Consider the following 24,873-nt stretch of genomic DNA (forward strand, 5'->3'; position numbering starts at 1 on the left):
TTGATTTATCCCAAGAAAGTCACCGACGCGAGGTTCCTTTAATGTTAATGACGAAACACCACGAAATTTACACAACTTATTTCGTACAATCCGATAAATTTTTATTCTTATTAAACACCGTTGTATTATGTTCATAATGCACTTGTCGTGTCTGTCTGTCCGTCTGCTGCTAATATGATCAAAACATTATTTCACTTGAGTAGTATAATCTCATTAAATAATTCACGTTCATGCATACATATATATATATATATATATATTGGATTGGAAAGTATCCGCGGAATTTGCCAATAGATAGTGCTAGCGTCGAAATCTCGGTTTGTATGGTTTGTATCGGGTTATACTATACGCCGTTTGAAAGATGACATTTCAAGCTACATTCTCTATGAAGACAGTTTTTCGCAATTCGTCGTGCGTGTCAAAAGTTATATTTAATTGAAAATGAGTAAAATTTCCGAAGAAATACGCTATGTGATGCTTTATTACTATAAAAAAGGCAAAAACGCTGCAAAAACATGCCGAAAAATTTGTACGGTTTACGGTGAGGATGCTGTAAGTGATCGTCGCACACAGGAATGGTTTGCTCGATTCCGTTCTCGAAATTTTGATGTCAAAGATGCACGACGCTCTGGTTGGCCAATCGTCGAAAATGTTGATAAAGTCATGAAATTAATTGAGGTAGATCGTCATGTGAGCACTCGATCGATAGCCCAGGAACTAAATACCACTCATACAATCGTTTTGAACCATTTGAGTAAAGCTGGATACAAAAAAAAGCTGGATGTTTGGGTGCCACACGACTTAACGCAAAAAATCCTTTTTAATCGAATCAATGCATGCGATACACTGCTGAATCGCAATAAAATCGACCCATTTCTGAAGCGGATAGTGACTGGTGATAAAAAGTGGATCACATACGACAATGTAAAGCGTAAAAGATCCTGGACGAAGACCGACGAAGCATCCCAAACGGCGGCCAAGCCCGGATTGACAGCCAAGAAGATTTTACTGTGTGTTTGGTGGGATTGGAAGGGAATCATCTACTATGAGCTGCTGCCCTATGGCCAAACACTCAATTAGGGCATATACTGTCAACAACTGACCAGATTGAAGCAGGCGGTTGACCAGAAACTGCCAGAATTGGTGAATAGAAAGGGTGTTGTGTTCCATTAGGACAACGCTAGACCGCACACATCTTTGACGACCCAGGAGAGACTCAGGGAGCTTGGATGGGAGGTTATATCGCACCAGCCGTATAGTCTGGACCTGGCACCAAGTGATTACCACCTTTTCCGGTCCATGCAAAATGCTCTTGGCAGTACTAAGCTGCCCTCAAAAGAAGCTTGTGAAAATTGGTTATCTCACTTTTTTGCCAATAGGGATGAGGGCTTCTATGAGAGAGGCATAATGAAATTACCTTCAAAATGGCAACAAGTTATCGCACAAAACGGCGCATATTTGACCTAAATCGGTTTATTCATTCTTTGTAAATTTAAATTTGAAATAAAAGTAAATTTCTGCGGATACTTTCTTTTCAATCCAATATATATATATATATATATATATATATATATATATATATATATATATAATTCGCAATAAAATAATATTGCGATTGTAAATTGAGATATAAACTATCCTATCTTTCAAGTTGGATGAAACTGCACACAGTGTGCAAAATTTTATTAAAATCAGTTCAGTAGTTTAGGAGTCCATTGCGGACAAACCACGTGATACGTAATTTCTATATATTAAAAAGAAGAAGAAGAGAAGAATATATATATACATTATTATTAACTTATAATATATATTTTTTAATATAATATATCTAATTATAAAATATTAAATTAATAATATTATGTATTTTATAAATAATTAAATTAATTAAATTAATAATATTATATTATATATATATATATAATATTACATATTATATTTTCTTAGTTCGTATTATAAAATAAAAAAAATATACATAAAACTATGAAAAACCTAATTCCTTGCATACATTTTTTTATTTTTTTTTAATATAATCGTTAATAAAAACGAAACATTTAAAACTACATATTATATTTGTGCTGTGTTTGTTCTATGCAAAAAAAAATTTTTTTAATTAAAATAAAAAAATAATTAAAATATTAAAATAAGTATTTTTCTAAATGGAAAAACAAACCAAAAAAAAGCGAATACCAAAAAAGAAGACGCTTTGGTAAAAAAAAAAACAAAAAACAAAAAAAGATAAAATTTTAAAAACAATATAAAAAAAGACGTAAACACAAATTCGGATCATTCATCACTTTTCTTTTTATCATCCATTACCTTAATGTGTTGTGTGTTGTGTATGTGTGTGTTGAACACACAAATAATACATAATGCAAACGATATATCTGTTAAAAAGATCATTTTAAAGGAACGTGGCAAATTTCAAGATAATACGGTGTACACTGCATTAATATAAGATAAACTTTTTACTAAAATGAACGAAAAATAAAATATAAAAAACAAAAAAAAAGAACAAAAAAAAAATATATATATATATATACATATATGTGTATATAAAACGCAATATAAATTATGTGCGTTTTAAAATACATCGCAAAATACTTTTTGAAGAGAAAAACCTATCGTAAAAAACAATGTTGTCTGACCTTGACAACGGCAGATCCATAGTATTTGATCCCCTCGAATGATGTTGAAGTTGTTGAAGCTTATGATGTTGTGATGTTGTATCGTTAGCACCGACGATACCAAGATGAACATTTGGTTGCTGTGTACGATGATCAAAACCAAATCCTCTCATGCAAGTCTGTGGTTGCATCTGCAACTGCTGCAACTGTGGCTGCTGCTGCTGCTGTTGCTGTTGCTGTTGCTGCTGATATCGATGATGAGGTTGTTGCTGTTGTTGCTGTTGTTGAGACCACATTTTGTTCTTTCGTGTTCTCGTATTTTTATTTACTTTTTTAAATAAATTTTACATGCCACGACGATGACGATGACGATGACGATGACGATGAAAAGTCAAATAAATTTATTCTCGAACTATTATCTCGTGTCTTTTTCATTTTTTAATCGTATAATAAACTTTCTTTCTGTTTATATATTTTATAAAAAAAAAAAAAAAAATGTTCGTGTAAACGCCCGGAACAGGAAATAAAACACTGCGAGCAAAAACGACGATCCTAAGTTAAATTTGATTGCGTCTTAGTAACAAAAATCAGAACAAAGTCCATGCAAACTTCTTTCTCTTTAACCCTTCCCCCGTCCCTCCCCCCCTCTCTCTCTTTATCTGTTTTTTTTTTTATATAGTACAGCTGATTCAATTTGATTTTTATCTACAGTCACATACAGAAGTTGTCGTGGTAGTCGATCGCGTTATGTCCGTTGAAGAGTTTGCCGATCGTTCACTCCGAGAGATCGTTGACCTTGACACCGTGTACCAGACCCCCGATAGAGAAAGAGAAGTAGAGAAAGAACGCTTTTAAGATGCGTAGTAATTGCGTGTTATTCTTCTCAAAGGTATATATATATATATATATAGGATAGTGTTAGTATATAGAACGTATATATAAAGAAACCCAACGCACCAAACTTCTATTTACATTGATAGTAAAAGTAGCGACTACTATGAAGTGAAGAAGACGACTACGACGAAAACGAAGAGAAAGAGGATGACGATGACGTTGACGATGACAAGAAATAAGAACGTTTAAAAACAAAATATCTTTTTTCATGCTCCGAGTTCACGAATAGGCCAAAGTCCGGCTTATCAGTGACCTTGACACAGTGTTGCAAAGCTATCAAATGAAAAATCGTACCGGCGGTAAGACATAAGAGAAAAGAGAGAGAGAGAGAGAGAGAGAGAGAGAGAGAGAGAACTTTCTTTTTTCTACATGTTTAAATATATTAACCAAAAAAAAATGAAAAAGAAAAAAGTATATAATAATTATTCACGCAACGAAAGTATTGTTGCGTGATTGGTAATCTATATATGTTATGTATGTATATATATTATAATTATTTGTCAATATGGGATATAAAATAATAGATGAAAAAATATCAAAGGTCAGCGGCGTACACGGAGAGTGGTTGGATTGGTATCGTCGTTTAAACTCGCTAGTTGCCTTTTTAATGGTTAGCCGCCACCACCGCCACCGCCGATTTCACGAATCGCAAGTTAGCGTAGCGGAACGAGAAAGAAACGCACCCACACTGCGTTGCAGCTCGAGGCTGACTGCCGCTACGCGACTACCCCCACTCTTTCGATTGACTGGCGCGCCGGCTTAGTACTATACCCCCCCCCACTACTACTAGCAATACCGTCGCGGCGGCATTCGACTAGGTGCTATCCGATTCGGCAGTACTCGGTATCGTTCGGCTCGACTGACGAGTATACCCCCCCCCATTCCTATCCGCGATCTTCTGAAGAAGACTTATGGAGGGAAAACAGATAACAACAAAACACGCCTGACCCCGCACCGGTAGCGCATATATCCCTATCCTTCTCCCACTCTCACTCTCCCCCTACCTCACCTCATTGAACTCCTCTACACCGATAACACCGGAATTTTAAACGTTTCTCACATCGAGAAAATTTACTTTATACTTTACTTTACTTTACTTTACTTTACTTTACTTTACTTTACTTTACTTTACTTTACTTTATTTTATTTTACTTTACTTTCTTGCATGCATGCATGTTGCATTCAATGCAGTTTACTTGCAACCGATGATAAATTGTTTATAAATTTTCGTCTATCGTCTTGATAGATTATACAGGGTGGGTCACCACATTTTACCATCTAGATTTATCATTATTACGCGTAGCAGACAATATTTAACATGGAGTTGAATGGCTTTAAAAGGGGTTCATACTGATGGTACTTTTTTTTTAGGTGGACGTGTCAAGGACATATGAAGGTTGGATAGGACGGGGGTGGGCCCATTCATTTTCCGGCTAGATCACCAGATCTAACGCCCCTCGACTTTTTCTTATTGGGTTACTTAAAAAATAAAGTTTACGCTGAGCCTCCGACTACAATGGCCGATATGAGGGATCGTATCGTCAATGAATGCAAGAAAATAACATCAGATACATTAAGAAACGTTAATGAGTCATAAATTTCTCGATTCAGAAAGTGTTCTGATGCAAATGGTCCACATTGAACCTTTTTTGTAAATAGACATAAAAATTAAAATATCTCCTAAAGTAATAATTTTTTTACATAAATAGGGTAATACTTTTTTGTAAATAATATGAAAGAGCATCTGATGATGCAATAAAAAATATATGATTTCATTTAAAAAAACATTAATGACCTTTATATGTCCTTGACACGTCCACCTAAAAAAAAAGTACCATCAGTATGAACCCCTTTTAAAGCCATTCAACTCCATGTTAAACATTGTCTGCTACGCGTAATAATGATAACGTAAATCTAGATGGTAAAATGTGGTGACCCACCCTGTATATATAATAACCACTATAATATACATATAAATTATATATAATATATAATAACCACTATAATATAACTATAAATATATCACTATAAGTAATTATGTTTATGGTTTTATTTTTAAAAGGGTTTTTTAACCTTTATTTAATTAAATAAAATTAGATAACAAAATTATTTTAAAAATATTTTCAATATTTTATTAGATGTCTTATTAATTATATTTATTATATTTCTTTTTTAAATATTTTATTATTTCTTTTTTTTGTGAATTTAAGAGAGTTTATCTCGTTGTTTGTATTATTTATAATTATATTACAATTTGTTTTTCAAATACTTTTCGAATATTTCATCTTCTTGAAATTTTCTTATTCCTATTACATTTTTTTTCACATATTTCTTTTTTTTATTACTAGTTACATACCATTATAAATATTTTGCATTTTATAAAAAATATTTCATAATATTGTATTGAAAAGAAGAAATGTTCTATCTTTACGTCATACGAGAAATACTTGTATTTATTTGTAATATTATTTATAAATTTATTTCATAGAATTAATCCATGTAGAAATGAAAAAGTTTGAAATAACAAAAAATAGAGGTTCACTTTTAAACAACGATCTACATTTTAAAACTTTATTCCATAGAGACTACATAAGGAGCACGCACTCAAACGTACTAATTGCCAAAAATCTATCGCAAATCGTATATTTAAGTTTTCTTGATTCACCACTAATGTCACTAATGTTCCTAGTAACGTACCGATACGTGAAGTGAGCAAACAGTTCTTAACCCTAATACTTGTATGTAAACAAAAAATAATAACAAAAATAAAATATAAAAAATAGGATTAATAAAAAATTATAAATATAAAAATGGGCAGGGTGTGCACAGTTAAAAAATTGCAATAGTGGGAGTGCAACTGATCTCATACGAAGACGGGAATTGAATTTAAAAAAAACCTATGTTTTTTAAAGTATCAAAGGTAAGCAGTTCATGCTCCTTATGTAGTCTCCATGACTATTAGTATTAGTATTTTACTTATATTTTTAACTTTGTATTGTAAATAATTATTGAAAAAAATACAATAACCATTACTTTTATCTGACTGAATTTTATTATCAATAAAATTTACATTTAATACTATTTTTTTTCTAAATGATTAGGATTTAATCTAAATTTATTATTATTATTATTATTATTATTATTGCTATTTACTCATTTTTTACGATTATTAAATAATTATTTATTTAATTTCAATTATTTATACTTGAACAACCTAAATGATTACCCTTGGTTTCGTATTATAGTTTTTTTTTAAACTGCCGCCTTATTCCTATTCCATTTTGGTACAAATAGAACACGGGCGCCCCCTTATTTTATCCCATTTGTATACATGGAGTTCGTGCTCCTTATGTAGTCTCCTTGCTTTATTCGATGTATAAATGTTAGACAAGAAAAATATTTTCATTTTATGTTAATAAAAAGAGAAAAAAAAGAAAAGAATAGGAAAAACAATTGTATAAAATAATCACATTTTACGTCATTTAAACTAACCAGATATAACCACCTATGATTACAACATCAATATTCAACACACGTTTCCTGTTAAGAGTTTAAATATTACTTTACTGTTTTTTTGTCTTTTTTTCTTACATAGATGAAGTATTGGAAAATATTTATTCAAAGAGCTTTAACTAACCTAAGGGTAAATTTTCTCGCAAATATTTATTACCTTGTAATTATCTTTAAATTGTTTATCAAAACTTTACGTAATCAAAAACTAATAATTAATTTAATATCAAATAAAATTTACTTTAAGATCGTACACTATGTAATTTTCTACACGTATCATTCAAAATTTAGAATTTAATAAATGTAATCAATTTTAATGACATCTTTTATATGTAATCTTTTCTTAAAAGGGTAAACGATTTGCAACCTTAACCTAAATAACACATGTAAATAGCACATATATATATATACATATATATGATATATCGTATTATTAAAATTGATTGAATTTAAATGATTTTATTCTGATTTAACCCTTAAAGTGCACATGGGGTGTTTGACACCCCAACAAATTTTTGATCTCTCGAAAACGGTACTGAATTCGAAAAAATGGGTTATTTGTCGCCATCTAGTGTTAATTCAAATGGGTATAAAACCTATTCTATTTTAAAAAAGATGTATCAAACTACTTTTAAAAAAATTGCGAGGTCTAAATATTAAATAGCAGCTTCAGGAGACGCGTTTAAACACGTTGGGGTGTCAAATACCCACAATGCACTTTAAGGGGACATGTCACCTTCGAGTGCAAAAAAAAAGCGGTTTTTTTGTGAATTTTTTTGCAGCCAGTTTTATTAATATCAATAAAAATTTTTGGTATATGTAAGTTATATATCTGAACCATATTGATAATTTTTTTTGTGTAAAAATATTGTAAATTGTGTTGTATGTGGCCACTTTTCTAGGAGTCCAAAAAAAAAAGGTGATTTTCGGTTGTCCTCACTGGCAAAAATTGGTTCGTCAGAAACGTAAAAACCGAGTGTTATCCTTTAGTAGAGATGTTGGCGCAAGGAATGAACGAAAAGAAATTTTGATTTTTAAATTTTTTTTAAAATAGTCGACTTTTTACGAAAAAATTGACATTTTTGTAGAAAAATCGCCGAGTTTTTGAGAAAAAAAAAATTGGCATTTTTTCGAAAAATCCTTTCGTTCATTCCCTAGATACGTGTATCTAGTATAACTGTACAAAATTTGGTAAGGATCGGATAAGTGGTCTGGACGCAGCGAGGGCAACCGTTTTAAAAACGCGAATAAGAGAAATTAATGTTTAAAGTTTTGGACACTTACGGGGTTACATGGGTTTCACAGATTCAAAAAATCGATTTTTTTGTTGCTTATTAAAATCTACAACATCTCTAGAATATTATCCGAAAATTTCAACTTGATCCGAGTAATAGTTTCAGAGATACAGCCTTTTAAAGTTGCGCGCTCAAGGCTACCTGCTGGATCACTCAAAACTTTAAACGTGTTTTTCTCAAAACCATGTTTTCAAAGTCGGTTGTCAAGATTTCTCGAAGGCTACTTCACCGATCTCGATGAAATTTTAAACAAGTCTTCGAGATACAATTTACAAGGATTTGGACGAAGGATTTTTTTTTCAATTACAACTATTTTTTTTTTTAAATGCCGCAGAATTTTTACTGAATACCGCTGTCAAACATCCAATTTTCATTTCTTTTTGTTTTCCTTCGTCCAATTTCTAGTTTGAAGCCTTAACTAAAACAAATATTTTTTTTTTCACTTCAAATGATCCTGCTTGGAGTTCTGCTGTCAACGCGAATGCACCTTTTTTCCGAGGGCTCGCCGGGAATGACGTCACAATGGCGGAGTTTTTAATATTTTTTTTTTTAATTTCAGAAAATGTTTATTAAATATGTATCTTTAAGATAATAAAAAATTTGAATCAAATATTTCATATATTATATGAAAAAAAAATCTTGAAAATACGCCGTTTTTACCCGGATGAAACCCATGTAACCCCTTACTTGGAGCGCTACGGCGCGCTCCGTTTAAACTACTACAGTTTCGTAAATAATGGACGGATCTTTACCAAAATTTGAAGAAATATTTTTGAGATAATATTCTTTCAGAAAATCGAAAAAAAATCGATTTTTTTGTTGACGTGTCCCCTTAACTAACTTTTACCAAGTGTGCACTTTAAGGGTTAATGTCAGTTTCATGAAAGAAATCTTTATGGTGTCACAACACAAAATTTACGAGTACCTGAATATTTTAAATACAAAAGGTCAATAAATGTTTTGCATCATAAAATATTCCAATAAAATCTGTTATAAATGAATATCGTTTGAGTGACAATTATTAATTTACAGTTCAAACACTTAAACGATTAATTCTACTTAATTTTACAAAATGTTATTATAAACAAAGTATTTTTTTTAATATTCAATACTTTTTAATTTTAACAATCTTGTGGATTATCTATGAACAATTTTTGATAAAATTTCATTGAGTAAATATATTGAAAAAAAATTATTATTAACATTTAATCCTACCTACAACATTATTTTGGATATTTTCCAAATTAATAAATAAATGAACAAATTTTATATAAAATTTATTATTATATAGTTTTACTATAAATTTAAAAAATAAATTTAAAAAGTAACTGTAGTTGGTTGTATAATTTTTTTAATTCACACGTATTACACAAATAAATTGAAAAATTATTTGAATTATTCTTCATACAGTTTAAAAATGTTTTAAGATGCAAATATTAAAAGATTTTAAAAATTATTATTCATGTACTAAATATAAAATCTTTCTGACACATAGGTTAAAAATAAAAAATATTATCATTCTTATTGTTAAGTATATATGAAAAGTAAAACTTTTAAACAATAATACGATATCTTCATCGTCCTTGTTCACGTTTATATTTATTTTGTTGTTCATTGTGCGTATTTCTAAATATATTTTTGTTTAATATGTAATTATTTTTAATGATTTGTAAATATATTTTAAAGGTTAAATATATATATATATATATAGTATTGTCGTAAATAAATAATATAAATAAATTTTGTCGTGTTTTTTTTAAAGAAAGAAATAAAAGAATAAAAAATACAGGAAAAAAAACAATCATTTACATTTCAAATTATAAACGTATGCTAAAAGAAAAAACAATTATAACAAATGTTTTATTAATTTCCTTTAAATATTAGGTTTTCAAGTATGAAATGGGGCAAAATCGAATTCAATTATGTTTCATTCAATTATTTTTGCCCCATTTCATACTTGACAACCTAATAATAATAATTTAATAATTAATAATATAATAATAAGAAGTCTGAGTTATGTTGATTAGCTGTGATCATGAAGGCGGCTCACACCAGGTGGATCCTCTTTTAGAACATAAATTATATAATAATAATAATAAATAATTTAATAATAAACAGTTGAGCTTTTGTTTATTTTTAGAAAAGAAAAAAAACCTAAGAAAAATAAGTTAAATAATTGTTTTGTATAAAAATAAATTACCATGCAATAATTTTTATAACAAAAACGTAAAAAATAATCTAATTAATTTTCTTTTATAAACAATATCATTATCAGTTTTATTAAAATGATTAATTGTTTCATGCTTTAAAAAAAAAAAGAGAGAAAAGAAGAAATAAACTTTTATATAAATTGTGTATTGATTTTGAACAAGTTGTTTTATGAAAATAAACAATTAAAGAGGTTGTTTCTTGATGATTTTGAAATGACTTATCAATTTTTGAATTTGCATATGTCAGGTGTAACACGTGGTGAAGGTTAAGAGGGTGTGTTTGTTGTAACCCTTTGACTGCTATGGGCGCAAATGTGCGTCCAGCGGAAACTATTGGTGTAGCCTATGGGCTCAAATATGCGTCCGACGCAAGCCATCGATATAGACTATGGACACAAATGCGCGCTCGGCGAGTTTTTAACTGTTTACTGCTGTCTTATATGTATGTTTGAGAATGGTTTTTCTTTTACATGTCCAATACACTCGCAGAAATCTTAAACCTTGTTGATTAGCAACGAAAAAAATGAAATTTCGTTTAATTGGTCAATCATTCTGTATCTTAACACGTTGCCGCAAATGACGGCTATAACCGTCCGATCTTCGTATTTCTAAGCACGATCGTCAAATAAAAGTGTGCGGCAACGTGTTAAAATTCGTTTTATTTTGTTTCGATTTACAGTACTTATGTTACTTATTTGTTGTATGTTATTTGTTCAATTTTTCTATTTCTAATATCCAAATATATCATTATGTAAGTTATAAAAAAAAACAATGTATAGTTATAATTTATAACTATCAAAATATGGTGTTTTAAAACTTTACCATTGGTGAATAGACAATATATGTTAAAAATAAAAAAAAATTATTTGATCCGTTTTGCAGTGGACAAAGTAATAGTAATTGGATTATGAATTATATTACAACTAGGGGTGCTCTGCCACGCGTTGTTGTGACTCACAATCAATCTGATACACACGTCTTTAAGTCAACGAATTACCTTATACCGCCATCTGTTAGAATCTTATCGAACTAACAAAGATAATCATGACTCTTTGTTAATAAACAAATAATTCGCAAAAAAATAATATTGTGATTATAAATTGAGATATAAACTATCCTATCTTTCAAGTTAGATGAAACTGCACAGAGTGTGCAAAATTTTATTAAAATCGGTTCAGTAGTTGAGGAGTCCATTGTGGACAAACAACGTGACACGTAATTTATATATATTAAGAAGAAGAAGATGTATTAATACGTCGCTCAAAAGATTCATATGGCCCGAAAAAGTATTCAGTCCCCAGCGACCGCTACTGCTGGCGGCAGGCCGCACACGCTGAGCACTTCGACTTAGAGTAGCTAGCAGTCAAAGGGTTAAACAAACAACTTATTTTATATCAAACATCATTTTAATCAAAATGAAACACATGAAGTAGGATCATTCGAGTAAAAAGGGGACATTTTGAACCCTTTGAACTGTGAATACTTTGTACTTGAAATATTTTGTAAAAATGAAATTGTTTATTATTATTAAATATATTCTAATAAGAAATTATATTTATAATAAAAGTATTTCTTTACATAAATATAATTGAATTAATTAATATAAACAAACACATATGCGTAGATAGACCATTCTGATAATTTGTATCAAACGCATATATGCGTTTTCCATAGCACTTAAATTTGTTTGTTTCTTTATTTCCTAATTAAATTACACGTATTTTACGTTTATTATTGTTTAAACAATTTGTTTTTTTTTTAAATGGAATTACAAGTGACATGCATTTGTAATACTAGTCATTTGGAAGAAATATTTGTTTAAATGAGTATTGTCATTTTACATTATTACTACTTAACCCATTAGCGACAAAAAAAAAGGAAAAAGAAAAGGAAAGAAAAGAAAAGAAAAAATATAAAAAAGAAGGACTTACGTATTAACGCCACCGCAGCAAAAATTCCGCTAATGCTTCAATAAAGAGCAATCTTGTTGTTCGCACACAACAACCTTGTTGTTTACACACAGCAACCGTCAGGGTTGCGTCAGGGTTTCGTCAAGGTTTCGCCAGGGTTATGGGGACAGCATCAGGTGGAAGAAAATAGAAACTGTTTTGAATCTATGTTAAATTCTATATCGGCTCATTATCCACCGAAATCCGATTGTGTGACTACTTTTTATAAATAAAATCTTTTGAATTTTGAAAGTGTTTTGATTTTAAATAAAGTTTTTTATTCTATGATTTGTCGCAACAATTTAAGGTGTAGATTGGTGCATTAGCGGAATTTTTCAGCGGTGGCGTTAATACGTAAGTACCAAAAAGAGAAAGAAAAATATAAAACTTACCCATAGGAGCTAATCAAAACATTTTCAATAGCAGTTTCAAGCATCGTCCCTGTTGAGGACTTGCCATCGTCTTCGCTTAATTCCTCCTTCATCTTTTAAAAGTAGTCCTGAAAAATTAACATAATTAGTCAGTTAAATTTTCTTTTATTTCTATTTTTATTTCCTTTCTCTTCTTCTTTATCTTTTTCTTTTTCTTTTCTTTTTACAATGAAAATATTTTCGTAAATATCATCGAATTTTTCTCTGACATTTGTAAAAAGAAAAAAAAAAAGAAGAAGAGGAAGAGAAGAAAAAGAGGAAAAAAAATTAAAACACATTGATTTAATTTTAAATAAAAAGAGCAAGGACGGAGTGAGAAATTTCGGTGCCACGTGTTTTATTTTTCTTTCTTTCTTTCTTCTTTTTACGTGTGGATCCAATTTTGATTAGAAGTGTTCTCAATCAAGAGTTATTTTCTTTCAATTTACTATTATAAGATTTTGATAAATAATTGGCAGTTGACGGATTCTTTTTTTTTCTATATAAATTTCTCCCTTTCTTCTAAGATAATTCGTTTCATTTTTATCTTTAAATTTTTATTATATAAATTTATAGTACTTTTTTCTATATAAATTTTTTATTATATATTAATTATATTATTTTTTATATTTAAATGTTTATTATATATATATAAATTTTTTATTTAATATAATTAAATATAATATTAATATTATATATAATACTATTTATTAGACACTATAATTATATTATATATTTATATTATTTATATTTAAATGTTTATTATATATATATATAAATTTTTTATTTAATATAATTAAATATAATATTAATATTATATATAATACTATTTATTAGAAACTATAATTATATTAATATATTCATTATAATTAATATAATATAATATTATTTATTAAACAACAATTTAAAGGATGGTTAACCCATTACAGTTTTACAAAGAAAGTGAAGAAGAAAAATAAAGAAAAAAAAGAAGTTTTCTTTTTTTTTAGACGGGGTGAAGGTGAAGGGGAAAGTTTTAACCCGTGTAATATGTTCATTGGACCCTAACACCGGTATCTTTATCAATAATTTTTGTTTATTATGAACGAATGCTTATCCACACGTGTAAATTATCAGTTGAAACGTGAGCACAAACGCTTAGCAACTTTTTTATTATATGCTATGCCACCAAAATTACGATCTCTTTAAATGCATACAATATTGTTTTTGCTGTTGTTGTGTTGTAGTTTAACAATTGTACGAAATTTGTATTTTTTATCAATATATTTAATTATTATTATTATTATTCTATAGAATAATCAATAAAATGAATAGATACTATTTTGCATACATAATTTCAATAGTTATCTAAAATATCTTCGTTTACTAATTGTTTGATATTTCTCATATGAATTTCTATTGACAACCCACCTACGTACACACATTCGTTCCCTTTTCTTACACACACATCACATCACATCACATCACATCACATCACATCACATCACACTCACTCACTCACTCACTCACTCACTCACTCACTCATTCACTCACTCACTCACACTCACACTCACTCACTCACTCACTCACTTACACACACACACACACGCGCGCGCGCGCACACACACGCACGCACATACATACATACATCCACAGGGGGAGTCTGTAACCCCTACGTGGCACGTCCCCAGGTGGCGGATAGGGGAATACCTACTATATATAGTAGGTAGGAGGAAATTTCCTCCCGCGGACCAAACAGACTAGGGGAAGGAACCCCGAATATTAAACCAAAAATGGAAAGCACGACAAGTGTAGTACCGATTACGGTGCAGGGGCTCGGAACCCCAGTACCGGCGGCAGGGAGTGGGCAAGCAGGCTCCTTGGCGTCGTCATCCAACGACTGCAGTGCGACTGTGGTGGTCAACTTGGCCACAGCTAGCATCTATGCGACAAGGAAGAAGAAGCTCGAGGCATACGAGCGCCTCGGTAGCAAGCTGGAAGAACTTGCTGACTACACGGACAGCAAATCAAACGTCCACAAGGAGATCAAGCGGCTCATTGCTATATGCCGAAGTAGCTATAGAGCAATGGGACCGCCGGAAACGGTGCATCAACAGGCAGTGGTGCCAAGGCCCGCCATTGGGCAGACGACGCAAACCACTCCTAGCCTGGACGCGCAGGGTGGCAAGCGTCGCAGGGGTTCGTCCACCCCGCAAGAAGTTAAACCGTCAGGCAAAAGGACCAAGCGACGAGCGCAGGCGGCAGTACTGAGCACTCCCGAGTCGCTAAGTACCCGACCCGCTCCGGAGCCAAAAAAGGACGCAGCGTGGACAACGGTAAGGAAAAAGAAGAAGGCCCCACGCCCGAGACCTCCTCGACCAGATGCCCTGGTCATCAAGGCTCAAGGAGAAAACAAGACATACGCCGACATCTTGCGCCAAATGCGTACGGATGATACAATAAAAGGTGTTGCAACTGAATTCGAGAAAATTCGGCGAACGGCGGGGGGCGACCTGCTCTTGGTCCTGAGCCGCGCCGCCGCAAAGCCGACGCACGAGCTCAGGGACTCGATGAGGGCGTTCCTTGGGGACCGTGCAGAGGTCCGTGCGTGGACCCAAGAAATGCGGCTCGAGATCAAAGATCTGGACGAGGTTGCGGACAAAGAGGAAGTTGCGAAAGCGCTGGCTCTGCAGCTAAAAACTGACAGCATCGCAGTCTCGGCAGTGAAATCGCTGCGGAGGGTATATGGTGGCATACAAACTGCCGTCGTGGGCCTTCCAACTGCGACTGCAAGAGCAGCCCTGGAGCTAGGGAAAGTAAAAATTGGCTGGACGGTCTGTCGCATCCGCGAGCGGGACAACAGCCACTTGCCCTTAAGGTGCTTTCGGTGCCACGATTTCGGCCACCGGAGACAAAGCTGTCGAGGCACGGATCGATCTAAACAGTGCCTACGCTGTGGAGAAGACGGCCACATTGCGAAAATGTGCGGAAGGGAGCCTACCTGCACGCTCTGCAAAGAGAAAGGTGCAGATAAAGTGGATCACGGAACTGGAAGCAGCCGGTGTCCGGTCTACCTATTGGCCCTCGAGAGAAACAAGCAGAAAAAGAGGCAATGAAACTTTTACAAATAAATCTCAACCACAGTGAAGTAGCACAAGACCTGCTCATGCAGACGGTGCGGGAGGAGTGCATTGATGTTGCGTTAATCTCAGAACAATACTGCAATAGGTTGGACCCTTCCTGGAGGGCGGATGTAACGGGCTCAGCTGCTATCTGGGCTTGCGGTAGCCGCCCTATCCAGGAGTCCATGAAAACACCCGCAGAATATTTCGTGCGCGCGAAAATCAATGGGGTGCACATATACAGCTGCTATATGCCACCTCGACTGACTCAGCAGGAGTTTGAGGAGACTTTGGACCGACTAGTCAACGACGCTAGCAACCGAAATCCAGTCGCCATCGCTGGTGACTTCAACGCTTGGGCCGTGGAATGGGGCTGCAAACGGACAACAGAGCGAGGGCGAGCACTTCTGGAGGCTTTCTCGGTACTGAACCTCACGCTTCTCAATGACGGTGGAGTACCAACATTCACCAGAGGTGAGAGCAGGTCGATCATCGACCTCACGTTTGTCAGCCCAGGGCTTTCAAAGCACAACTGATGTCAGGTAACGGAGATATTTACGCATAGTGACCACTGTGCCATAACATGGCTTATACAGCCCCAAAGGAAGTGTGGAAATCGCGTCCTAAAGCAGGCCAACACCATCCGCTGGAAGGCGAACACCCTCGACAAAGGCACTCTATGTGCATGCATCGAGGATGCTAAGATCACCGCCGAAACAGCAGAGAAGAAGACCATGCAAGTCATGGATGCTGTAGCGAGGGCATGTGACGCTGCTATGCTGCGACGCGGCAATAAAAACCAGCACGCCTCGGCATACTGGTGGAGTGACAAGATTGCCGAGCTCCGTGCTCATTGCAAGCACGCCAGGAGACTCGCCCAAAGAGCCCGAAAAAGACCTACTTTCCCGCAATTGGAAATGGCATTTAAGGAGGCACGGTCCCAACTCGCCAAGGCTATCAAGCATAGTAAGAGAGAGGGATGGATCAGGCTTATGGCGGAAGTCAACAACGACCCATTTGGGAGACCATATAAGACTGTTATAGCTACAATTAAGACGCAGTCACGGCAGCAGCCTACTTGCCCAACGCAGTTGGGTGAAATCGTTGCAGAGCTGTTTCCCAAGCGACCAGCGTATGACTACCCGGTGCCGCGGAACGAGGATGAGGTAGTCCCTCCGATTACCCAAGAGGAATTACTCCGGGCCACCAGAAGAGTGGGCAATACTAAGGCGCCAGGGTTGGACAACATCCCCAACACTGCCCTAAAGGCAGCCATCGAAACTGCCCCGGAACTATTTCTCGAGATGTATAACGCGTGCCTCTCTGAGGGAGTATTTCCGGCACGGTGGAAAAGACAGCGCCTCGTGCTGCTCCCCAAGGGTAACAAACCGCCGGAGTAAGCCTCGTCGTATCGACCTCTATGTATGCTGGACACAACGGGAAAGATCTTCGAGAGGATTATCTTCAACCGAATCGATGCCTCTGTCGGACACCGCCTCTCGGAAAACCAATACGGTTTTCGGAGGGGCATGTTAACCATCGAAGCCATTGGTCGCGTGGTAGCCACGGTGAAAGATGCAACCTCTGGAGTGCGCTGGACCCGTGGAGCCAAGAAATACTGCTTGCTGGCTGCATTGGATATCAAAAATGCATTCAACTCAGCCAGATGGGATAGCATATGCAAGGCACTAGATCATCTGGAAACGCCAGCCTACCTGAGAACGATGATCAAGAGCTACTTCTGCGGTAGACGCTTGAGGTACGATACCGAGAATGGTCCTGAGTACTACGAAGTCTCTGGAGGAGTTCCACAAGGATCGGTCCTGGGGCCGTTGCTGTGGAACTTAATGTATGACGCGTTGCTGAAGACCCGGCTACCGCAGGCAGCAGAGATGGTGGCGTTTGCTGACGACGTAGGACTTGTCATTACAGCCAAGACTATGGAAGAGGTTAACTGTACCTTCGGGGAGACATATAAAATCGTAGGAGAGTGGATACAGTCGGTCGGTCTGGAGCTTGCGCACCATAAAACCGAGGCCGTACTCTTCACGAGCCGAAAGAAGGTCGAAACCATCACCCTGGACGTCGGTGATTGTGAAATCACGTCGCAACCCTATATCAGGTACCTCGGAGTGATACTTGATGCAAGGCTCAGCTTCAAACAACATATGGAGAGCGTGGCTGCTAAGGGCGCAAAAGTCGGCGCGGCACTAGCACGACTTATGCCGAATATCGGAGGGCCCAAGCAGGAGAGAAGAACACTGCTCGCAACAGTTACAATGTCGATACTGTTGTACGCTGCACCGATCTGGCACAAGGCACTCAAGGTGGCCTCATATCGGAGAGAAATGGTGTCGGTATACCGCAGAACTCTTCTGAGAGTTGCTGCCGGGTACCGCACAATATCGTACGAGGCGGGGTGTGTAGTGGCAGGCATGCCACCGCTGGAAATCCTCGCGGACGAGCGAAACAGGATATACACCCGAGGACGGCGGACACCACTTGACAAGGAGAATATTGCCAAGGAGGAAAAGACAGCATCACTACTGCAATGGCAGCAGCGCTGGGACGAGTCACCTAAAGGCAGATGGACACACCGGCTGATTCCATCGCTTAGGGAGTGGGTGGGACGCAGCCATGGGGAGGTAGGCTTCTATCTTACCCAGTTCCTAACGGACCATGGCTGCTTTCGGAAATATCTCCACCGTTTTAAACTAAACGACAATGAGGACTGCCCAGCATGTAACGTGACTGAAAACGCGGAGCATGTATTTTTCGCGTGCCCGCGTTTCAACAACGAACGAGACCAACTTCAGGGGTACCTCAAAGAAAGGATCACCCCAGACAACATCGTGAACTTCATGCTCAATACGGCAGACTCGTGGAACAAAATCGAAGACTTTGCAACAGACGTCTTGAAGAAGCTGCGCATGGAAAATCGAAATAGACATGAGCGAGAATAAAACTTTGGCGCGGCCGTAGCCGATTCCTTGCCCCTCGAAGTAATGCCTGACGGCGGTCCCGCGGGGTAACACAATGCAGGGACTAAAGGAGGTGGTTTTAGTGGGTAAAAATCCCACACTCCTAGATAACGCGGGTTATCTGGGGTCTTACCGTTGAAGATTTCCACCTACCCACGGAAAAAAAAAAAAAAACATACATACATACATACATACATACATACATACATACATACATCCTGCGGCAGAGGAGAAACTGCTACCAGGCGCGTCTCCCCGAGCGGATGGGAGAACGCTCGCTGTCCCTGGATGACACTTAATCTCTTAGTTGATGAGGTACAGCAGGTACAGCGGGTAGGAGCCAAGCAAAATAACTAAACAAAATAAGCTCCCGTGGACGAAACTCCCCCTTTATGGGTTGGTCACGCTAACTGACCTAGCAAGACGATCGGTCCCTGCTGTAACTCACTGGGAGTGTCCGGAACCTGTATCGTAGTTTCCGACGATGCAGGCCACGGCTGATGTGAGCTTGCTCTGCCGAGGTGTAAGTTGCAGCAGTGGATCAGGAGCCGGCCACTTCGGGCCTTGATCAGGAAGTATGCAGTGAGTGTTAGAGTTCGGAATCTTCACCGCCCCGAGCGAGTCTAGTCCGTCCGTGTATTCCGGGACTGGCTAAGTGTCGGCTAGGCCTCAGGGAACTGGGGTAGGAGTATTATCTCCGAGGGTACACCCGTTCCTAGTTATGACAACCCGCTCCACTCCGTACGATGCGCTGGTAAATCAAAAAGTATGAGTAACCCACAGGAAACAAACAAGAGTGGAAACGGGCTACATGCCCAACAAGCAGCGATTGACGCAAGCGCTGAAATAAAGCGCTCGCAAGCGCTCAAACGCCTTGGAAAGCTGATCAGTGAGCTGAATGATTTCGTCCAACCAAAGGTCAACATTCACAAAGAGATAAAATCCAAGATGACTGGTGTAGCTAACGCCCTTCAAAGGTTTGAGAAGCTGGACGAGGAGTGGCGCTCATCATTGCAGCGCATTTCTCATGCTACACCGGAGAAAGTCTGTCAGGCTGGCGTCGTGACTGACGAAGCAATAGACACCGGAGCTGAAGGTGACGGTGAATCAGTCGCGGAAGACAAAAGTGAAGCTAGCAACAAGTCAGGTAAGAGAAAAGATCGACCTTCTCCTGACCCAACAATCAGCCAAGTAGTGAAGAAAAAAGATATGAAGAAAAGCCCTCCACAAGGAGCGGCAGTGCAAACCAGAGAACAACCAAAGGCGCTTGCTTGGAAAAGAGTACAGTCTAGGAGGGAACAGAAGAAGGAAAGGAAAGAGCAACTCCTGAAGCAGTTGCTTGAGAATCCACCACCTGAGCCTAAGCGAAAAAATCCACGAAAATTCACCAGAGCGGACGCATTTGGCCTGTTGAAAAGGCGAACTATGCTGAGATACTGCGCCGAATAAAGAAAGAAGTCCCTAATGAGCAAGTCTGCGATACGGTTGATAAGATCCGCAAGACCAGAGACGGAGACATGCTCATCGAGCTCTCTAGAAAGAGCACTGACAAAGGACAAGCTCTGCAAAAGACGATCCAGAGTATCCTGAAAGAGGAGGCCAAAGTCATCAGTAAGGGCCCACAGGAGCAATTAGAAATCCGGGACATCGATGACACAACAACTAATGATGACATCCGGGAGACGTTACAGGAAGTAGCAGGAGATAGCTTTGAGATACCGGAAGGAGCTATCAAAATCAGACCAGCCTACAGAGGTACCCAAACTGCGCTAGTGACACTACCGATAACAACAGCGCAGACAGTACTCGGAGAGAGAGGCAGGATCAAGATCGGCTGGTCGAACTGCCGGGTTAGAGTAGTGAAAAAACCATAAGCATGCTTTAAGTGCTGGCACTATGGACACGTTGCTGCCCAGTGTAGAAGCGGAATAGATCGATCAAAGCTCTGTATTAAGTGCGGACAAACTGACCATCTAGTAGTTAAATGCCCTAATGAAGCAAAGTGTATGTTATGTGCTGAAAAACCCGGCTCAACAGATACTGCCCACCGGGCTGGTTCTAGTAAATGCCCGGTTTTCCAAGAAGCACTTCAGAAGACAACGAATAAACGAACATGAAGATATTACAGCTGAACATTAACCACTGTGAGGCTGCACATGACTTGCTTCTGCAGACAGTGCGTGAACTAGGGCTTGACCTGGTACTAATAGCCGAGCCATATAAATGCCTTAAAGGCCAACTATGGGAAACGGACACGACCACCAGGGCCGCCATTTGGTCCTGTGGCAAGCTCCCATTTCAGAGCGTAGCTAACAATTGCAATGCCGGCTTCGTAGCAGTATCAGTAGATGGAGTTCGCTTCTATAGCTGCTACGCACCACCTAGCCTCTCTATTTTTGACTTCACTGATTTTCTGGACCGACTGACAGAGGACGCAAAGCAGCATCATCCAGTCGCGATAGCCGGCGACTTTAACTCCTGGGCAGTAGACTGGGGTAGCAAGCTAACTAACGCACGAGGTAAAGCGTTACTTGAGGCTTTTACTGCATTAGACGTAGTCTTACTCAACAGTGGTGACACACCAACCTACACCAAAGGAGACGCAAGTTCCATCGTAGACCTCACGTTCGTCAGTAACAGCCTCGCGAGAAGTAACCTCAACTGGAAGGTGCTGGATATCTACACTGCCAGTGACCACAATGCGATTCTCTGGGAAATGTCAAATGACCGGGATACTAGAGGAACTAATAGGTTACCTAACCACATTCGGTGGAGAGTAAAATCTTTCGACGCGAGTACGCTGACGACTGCTTTGGATAATGGCCCGATCACCGCTGGATGCGTAGAAGATCAGACTAAAGAACTTATGGAAAGAGTGACCGAAGCTTGTGACGCCAGTATGCCACGAAAACGAGGCATAAATAGAAGACCCGCAGTGCACTGGTGGAACGATCACATCAGCGCTCTTCGTAGAGAATGTCTCAGGAAAAGAAGAATATCACAGCGTGGCTTCCGTCGACCTAACTTTGCAGAATTGGTGGCAGAGTATAAAAAGGCCCGTCGGGAACTGAACAAAGCCATCAAGGATAGTAAAAGACGCTGTTGGAAAAAACTCGTCGAAGAAGTGGAGAAGGACCCATGGGGCAAACCGTACAAGGTGGTCACGGCTCACCTGAAATACCAGCCAATGCCGTCGCCTACATGTCCGCGGCTCCTAGAGAGGATTGTTACTGCACTGTTTCCTCAACAACCGGTATTCACCGGCCAGTTAAAGCAGCTAAACCCTGAAGACATTCCAACTGTCACGGAAGAAGAACTAATGGAAGCTAGTAACCGCGTCGGGAATAACAAAGCGCCGGGACTAGACGGAATCCCTAATATTGCCTTGAAAACAGCCATAAAGGCAGCACCAACGTTATTCTTGAAAGTTTACAACACGTGCCTCAAGGAAGGGACATTTCCTCGGAAATGGAAACAACAACGACTGGTTCTACTCCCTAAAGGAAAGAAGCCACCAGAAGAGCTGTCATCCTACCGCCCACTTTGCATTCTGGATACAACCGGTAAGATATTCGAACGCATAATTCATCAGAGAATAGAAGCAGTTGTGGATCCACTCCTGGCGAACAACCAGTATGGATTCCGAAAAGGACGATCAACCCTGGACGCGATCAATCTGGTTGTTACTACGGCCCAGGAGGCAATTGCAGGAACCAGATGGAAGGGTGGTACGAAGAAGTACTGCCTGGTGGCGACGTTAGACATCAGAAACGCCTTCAACTCTGCTAACTGGGACTGCATTATGCAAGCCCTCCAAGAGAAGAACGTGCCAGGATACCTACGTAAAATAGTAGCTAGCTACTTCACGGATAGAGTCCTGAGATATGACACAAAGGACGGTCCGAAAGAGTACGAAATCACCGGAGGTGTTCCGCAGGGCTCTGTTCTTGGCCCACTGCTGTGGAATATCATGTATGACGGGCTTCTAAGGCTAAAGATCCCGAGGAATGTTAAACTTGTAGCGTATGCGAACGACGTGGCCGTAGTGATTGTCGCTAAACACCTGGACGAGATTCACCACATGTTTGATCTAGCATTCCAGCAAGTTAACCAGTGGATGGACACAATGAATCTTCAACTGGCGAAACATAAGACTGAGGCAATGCTTATTACCAGCAGAAAAGTGTTAGAGACCATCAAGCTTAAAGTCGGCGAACAAGAAATCACATCACAACCTTATATCCGATATTTGGGAGTGATGCTTGATGCCCGTCTCAACTTTAAACAGCAAGTGGAACACGTCAGTGCCAAAGCGTCAGTAGTGAGGGCAAGACTCGCACGATTGATGCCTAACGTCGGAGGCCCAAAGCAGAGCAGGAGACTACTGTTGGCAACTGTAGTCACATCAGTGCTTACGTACGGAATATCCATTTGGGCCGATGCGCTAGAATTACAAGAAGCATGGAGAAAGGCTGGACCAGTATATCGTCTGAGTGCCCTAAGAGTAGCTTGCGCCTTCCGCACAATATCTGAAGAAGCAGTGTGCGTCATTTTTGGAACTCTACCTCTCAGAGTCCTAGCTGAAGAAAGACGGAACCTTTACCAACGAAGGAGGTCAACAACACTGAGCGCAGAAGAACTCAGAATGGAACAAAGACAGCACAGCATCGCACGATGGCAATCTCAGTGGGATGCCGCAGAGAAGGGTAGATGGACGCATCGTCTCATACCAAAGATCGACATTTGGCTGAACCGGAATCACGGTGAGGTCAACTACTACCTAACGCAGATGTTGTCAGGACATGGCTGCTTTCGGGCTTATCTTCACCGCTTAAGGCATGACGATTCTCCGGAGTGCCCGTCCTGCCCCGGAGCCACTGAAGATGCAGAGCACGTTTTTTTCGAGTGCTCGCGTTTCAATCAATAACGTGAGGAGCTGGAGAAGATCCTGAAGAAGACAATTCAACCAGAGTCAATCGTAGAAGCAATGCTGTCTTCAGAAGCTGCCTGGAATGCAACGAACACTTTTGCCACAGAAGTGCTTACAGAGCTGCGTTCCATCGAGAGAAAAAGAGCAAAAGACAGAAGCTAGAAGGGAGAAATAACATCTTAGCCACCAGAAGGAAGAGCGACATCTAATTCCTCCCCCCGCGAAGAAATGCCTTACGGCGGTACCATGGGGGATCAGAGGATAGAAGAGAAGGGGGTTTAGGGTTTAGTGGGTAGGGGCGTCAGCGTCGAGTTTTAGTATGACACTGCGTCGAGTCGCCACATATCCAGGCCAAACAGCTATGCCTACAATCCGTAAAGAGGATTCCCCCCCCCCCCTAAGGGAGAAAAAAAAAACATACACACACATACACATACACATACACATACATATTACATAAAATTATTGTTCACTCATGTATATTATTTTCATCGTACTCTGGTTTCCTTTAAACGTCAAAACATCCGACAATGCATATATGCATCTATGCATGCATGCATAGATACATACATATATATGTATGCACGTGGATACTAAGGATTTCATAAAATCTAGATCAATTTCAATTTACCTCGACGTTAATAATTATTCATAGTTTGTCGTGTGATACAAACAAACAATGAAATACGTGATTTTATTTCTACATTTTGCTTATCATGTAAAATCACATACATTGAAAACACATACGAGTATATCCATTGAAACTTAAGAATCAATTCATGATATTTTCAAATAACCTACTAAGCTTTGATAATAACTGCACATAGATATTTATAGAGATTCTAAAAGATACAAATAGTAACAAAAATATTAAACGTAACAAATCTTACAATTAGAAAAAATCTAAATAAAATTTAAACACGTTGAGAGCCACGCCAATGTTAAAGAAGTCCCCGTCAGGCCACGTGC

General features: G+C 38.0%; 1 protein-coding gene across 11 annotated transcripts in view; it reads right to left on the reverse strand.

Annotated features, from left to right (window-relative positions):
* The window catches only part of LOC107064328 (uncharacterized), an 85,496-nt gene that overhangs the window by 43,179 nt on the left and 17,444 nt on the right, over positions 1–24,873 (reverse strand). For 4 of the 11 annotated variants that reach the window (XM_089177746.1, XM_015316949.2, XM_089177741.1 and 1 more), the window contains exon 1: positions 2,646–3,228. In XM_089177746.1, the coding sequence (XP_089033872.1) occupies positions 2,646–2,920 (275 nt within the window). In that variant the 5' untranslated portion in view covers positions 2,921–3,228. The other 7 variants (XM_089177759.1, XM_089177747.1, XM_089177763.1 and 4 more) reach the window with 5 other exon arrangements.

This window comes from Polistes dominula, unplaced genomic scaffold (assembly GCF_049000335.1).
Source record: "Polistes dominula isolate Pdom_NZ unplaced genomic scaffold, Pdom_raw_medaka contig_373, whole genome shotgun sequence".
Taxonomy (NCBI): domain Eukaryota; kingdom Metazoa; phylum Arthropoda; class Insecta; order Hymenoptera; family Vespidae; genus Polistes; species Polistes dominula.